Source organism: Carlito syrichta, unplaced genomic scaffold, assembly GCF_000164805.1.
Source record: "Carlito syrichta isolate Samal-C Ts95f unplaced genomic scaffold, Tarsius_syrichta-2.0.1 Scaffold311198, whole genome shotgun sequence".
NCBI lineage: Eukaryota > Metazoa > Chordata > Mammalia > Primates > Tarsiidae > Carlito > Carlito syrichta.
In genome coordinates this window covers 32,520-35,528 of record NW_007255294.1, presented here as the reverse complement: position 1 = coordinate 35,528, position 3,009 = coordinate 32,520, and the positions used below count along the sequence as shown (strand labels likewise).

Here is a 3,009-nt window from a genome sequence, read left to right as displayed (position 1 = left end):
AGTTGGTACCATTCAGCTATATGGACCCAAGAAAGAAGGGGCTGATGGAGAGATGACAGATTCAGTCCTTGGCTAAACAATAATTTAAGCTAACACTTACTGAGTGCCAACTATGTTCTAGTAGAGTTCTCTTTGTAGAACTCTAAGTGCTTTGCATGTATTATCACATTTAAGCATCACAAGAACTTCAGGAGGCATGTACTATTGTTATTTTAATTTAAAGACAAGAAAACTGAAGGATAGAAGAGGTTAGTAGGTTCTGAGTCCATCAATATGGTGGATCACACCTTTCTGCTTCAAAGAAAAATGATGGATAAAATATTTTTAAAATATTAAATATTTGCCATTGAAAATATTGATATAAAACTAAATATTTATAAATAAATATTAAAAACTATCCAAAAGCAAGATAAATCCTCAAATGACAGAAATAAAGAAAACTAGAAAGCTAGAGTGAACACAATGGATATTTATCGATAAAAAAGCCACACGGAAGATTAGCTCTCATTTAAAAAAAGTTATAAGTCACACAAGGAAGAGTAATTATAAGCCACACAGGAGGAAGAATCAAGAGACACAATAAATAGGTGAAATGGCATTCCTAAATATTGAAAGATAATTCAAAAGACAACATAAGTTTTTTTAGATGATGAAGGAGAAAAATAAAGAAATGAAGTCATAATGAAAGAATTAAATACTCTAAGAACACCTAAAGGTTAGTCAGGTATCCAAGGTGATGTAACTATTGAGTGGTGGAGTGAAGCTCTCATAGCTTGTGTTCTTATTTGTAGACTGCAGGCGCTGATGTAGAATTGAAGTCTATTGGACATCCTAGGGCAGTAGTGAAAGTGGGTTTGGCGAGAGTTAGGAAATGCGAGGTCTCACTATATTTTTCCCCCACCCCACTGCAGAGCACCGGGACTGGATGCCTCTTTCGAACATGGCCACCACTGCTTCCCCACTGCCACGCACTACCGAGGATGCCAGCTTTGAGAACAGCAGTTTCTTTTATGAGTATGACTACCTGGATGAGATAGCCTTCATGCTCTGCAGGAAGGACGCAGTGCTGTCCTTTGCCAGAGTCTTCCTGCCAGTCTTCTATAGCCTGATCTTTGTGTTGGGCCTGGGTGGGAACCTCCTTCTCCTAGTGGTCTTGCTCCGGTATGTACCTCGCAGGCAGATGGCTGAGGTCTATCTGCTGAATCTGGCCATCTCCAACCTTCTGTTTGTGGTGACACTGCCCTTCTGGAGCATCTCTGTGGCCTGGCATTGGGTCTTTGGGAGTTTCTTGTGCAAGATGGTGAGCACACTCTATACCATTAACTTTTACAGTGGCATCTTTTTCATCAGCTGTATGAGCCTGGACAAGTACCTGGAGATCGTCCATGCTCGGCCCCACCACAGACTGAGGACCCGGGCCAAGAGCCTACTCCTTGCTTTCTTAGTGTGGTCCGTGGCCCTGGCTGTCTCCATCCCTGACATGGTCTTTGTACAAATGCATGAAAATCCCAAGGGTGTGTGGAACTGCTACGCCGATTTCAGTGGGCATGGGACCATCTGGAAACTCTTCCTCCGCTTCCAGCAGAACATCCTGGGGTTTCTCCTTCCACTCCTTGCCATGATCTTTTTCTACTCTCGCATTGGCTGTGTCCTGGTCAGGCTGAGGCCCCCGGGCCAGGGCCGGGCTCTTAGAATAGCTGCAGCTCTGGTGGTGGCTTTCTTCATGCTATGGTTCCCGTACAACCTCATCTTGTTTCTACACTCGCTGTTGGACCTGCAAATCTTTGGGGACTGCAGGGTCAGCCAGCATCTGGACTATGCCCTGCAGGTAACAGAGAGCATTGCCTTCCTTCATTGCTGTTTTACCCCCATCCTGTACGCCTTCTCCAGTCGCCGTTTTCGCCGGTACCTGAAAGCTTTCCTGGCCACTGTGCTTGGATGGCATCTGCCACCTGGCACTGCCCAGGCTTCGCCATCCAGCTGTTCCGAGAGCAGTAGGCTTACTGCCCAAGAAGAAATGACTGGCATGAGTGACCTTGGGTTGAAGCAGGCTGAGAACCTTCCTAACAAGGGAGATGCAGAAAATCATTAAGCTTGAGTGACCATACTATAGTCTGGTGAGAGCAGCTAGGACCTGACTCATTTGGGCTTCCACTCAATGTGTCCTCCCCAAGAGCTGCACTGACCAGGTTGCTAAACCCAGTGGTTGATTTTCAGTTCTCAACCATCAACAGCATTTGCTCCTCCTGCCTTCTTCCTCCATCTTCACTTGCTTCCAGGACACCAAATTTCTTCCCTGAACTGCCACAATTGCTTCCCAACCTCCCTCTGCACTTCCTGTCTCTTGTCGTCCTTTATTGAATCTGCACCCAGCAGCCAGAAAAACCTGACAGTCTTGGCCTTTTTACTTTCATCTCCCTCAGAATAGCAGCCTGTTCAAACATACAATTACAGCAAACTTACTTTAAAAGTTGACTTTATTGGCAGTTCTAGAATCAGGCAATAGATTCATTGAATCAGAAGCAGATTTATTCCATAAAATAGAAGGCATGTTCCAATGAGCAGAGCAAAAGACATTTGTTTTATAGACAGAAAAGAGCTGAAGAAAGCAGAAACAAAGAACAAGAAGCAGAATGGTCATTTCAGTTACTTTCCTTGTAAGGTTGGAACAGCATGGTTGACATCAGGTGACTTTTTTGTAATGGTGGGAACTACATTATCATGCCTGCTGAAACCAGCCTGCTTGGGAATTTGGCTGTTAACTTCTGATTTCTTGTAGGTCAGATAACAATTTAGTTTCAGTTTGATGATGTGGAACTTTAATATGTGACTCCATTTTGGCTTCATCTGGTGTACTGGGGTCTAGTGCAGAAGCTTAGTTCAAAACAATGGCCTCCTGTAAGTTTTGTGTAACAAGCCCCAGTCCTTACAGTGATCCTTTAAGCCTGTGTGGTCTGTGTACACCGCCCCCATCTCCATCAGGCTGCCTTGTGCTCCTTCTGCTCCAGA

At 44.5% G+C, this 3,009-nt stretch overlaps 1 protein-coding gene across 1 annotated transcript; it reads left to right on the top strand.

Moving 5' to 3' along the window:
* The first annotated feature begins 908 nt into the window (after positions 1–908).
* On the top strand, positions 909–2,092 carry ACKR2 (atypical chemokine receptor 2). Its single transcript, XM_008068558.1, has one exon. The coding sequence runs from the start codon at positions 926–928 to the stop codon at positions 2,090–2,092; it is 1,167 nt and encodes a 388-aa protein (XP_008066749.1). The 5' UTR covers positions 909–925.
* The last annotated feature ends 917 nt before the right edge of the window (positions 2,093–3,009 follow it).

Bases quoted from the DNA above. Each gene is read 5' to 3' on its own strand.
- ACKR2 (XM_008068558.1), top strand. From the start codon at position 926: ATGCCTCTTTCGAACATGGCCACCACTGCTTCCCCACTGCCACGCACT.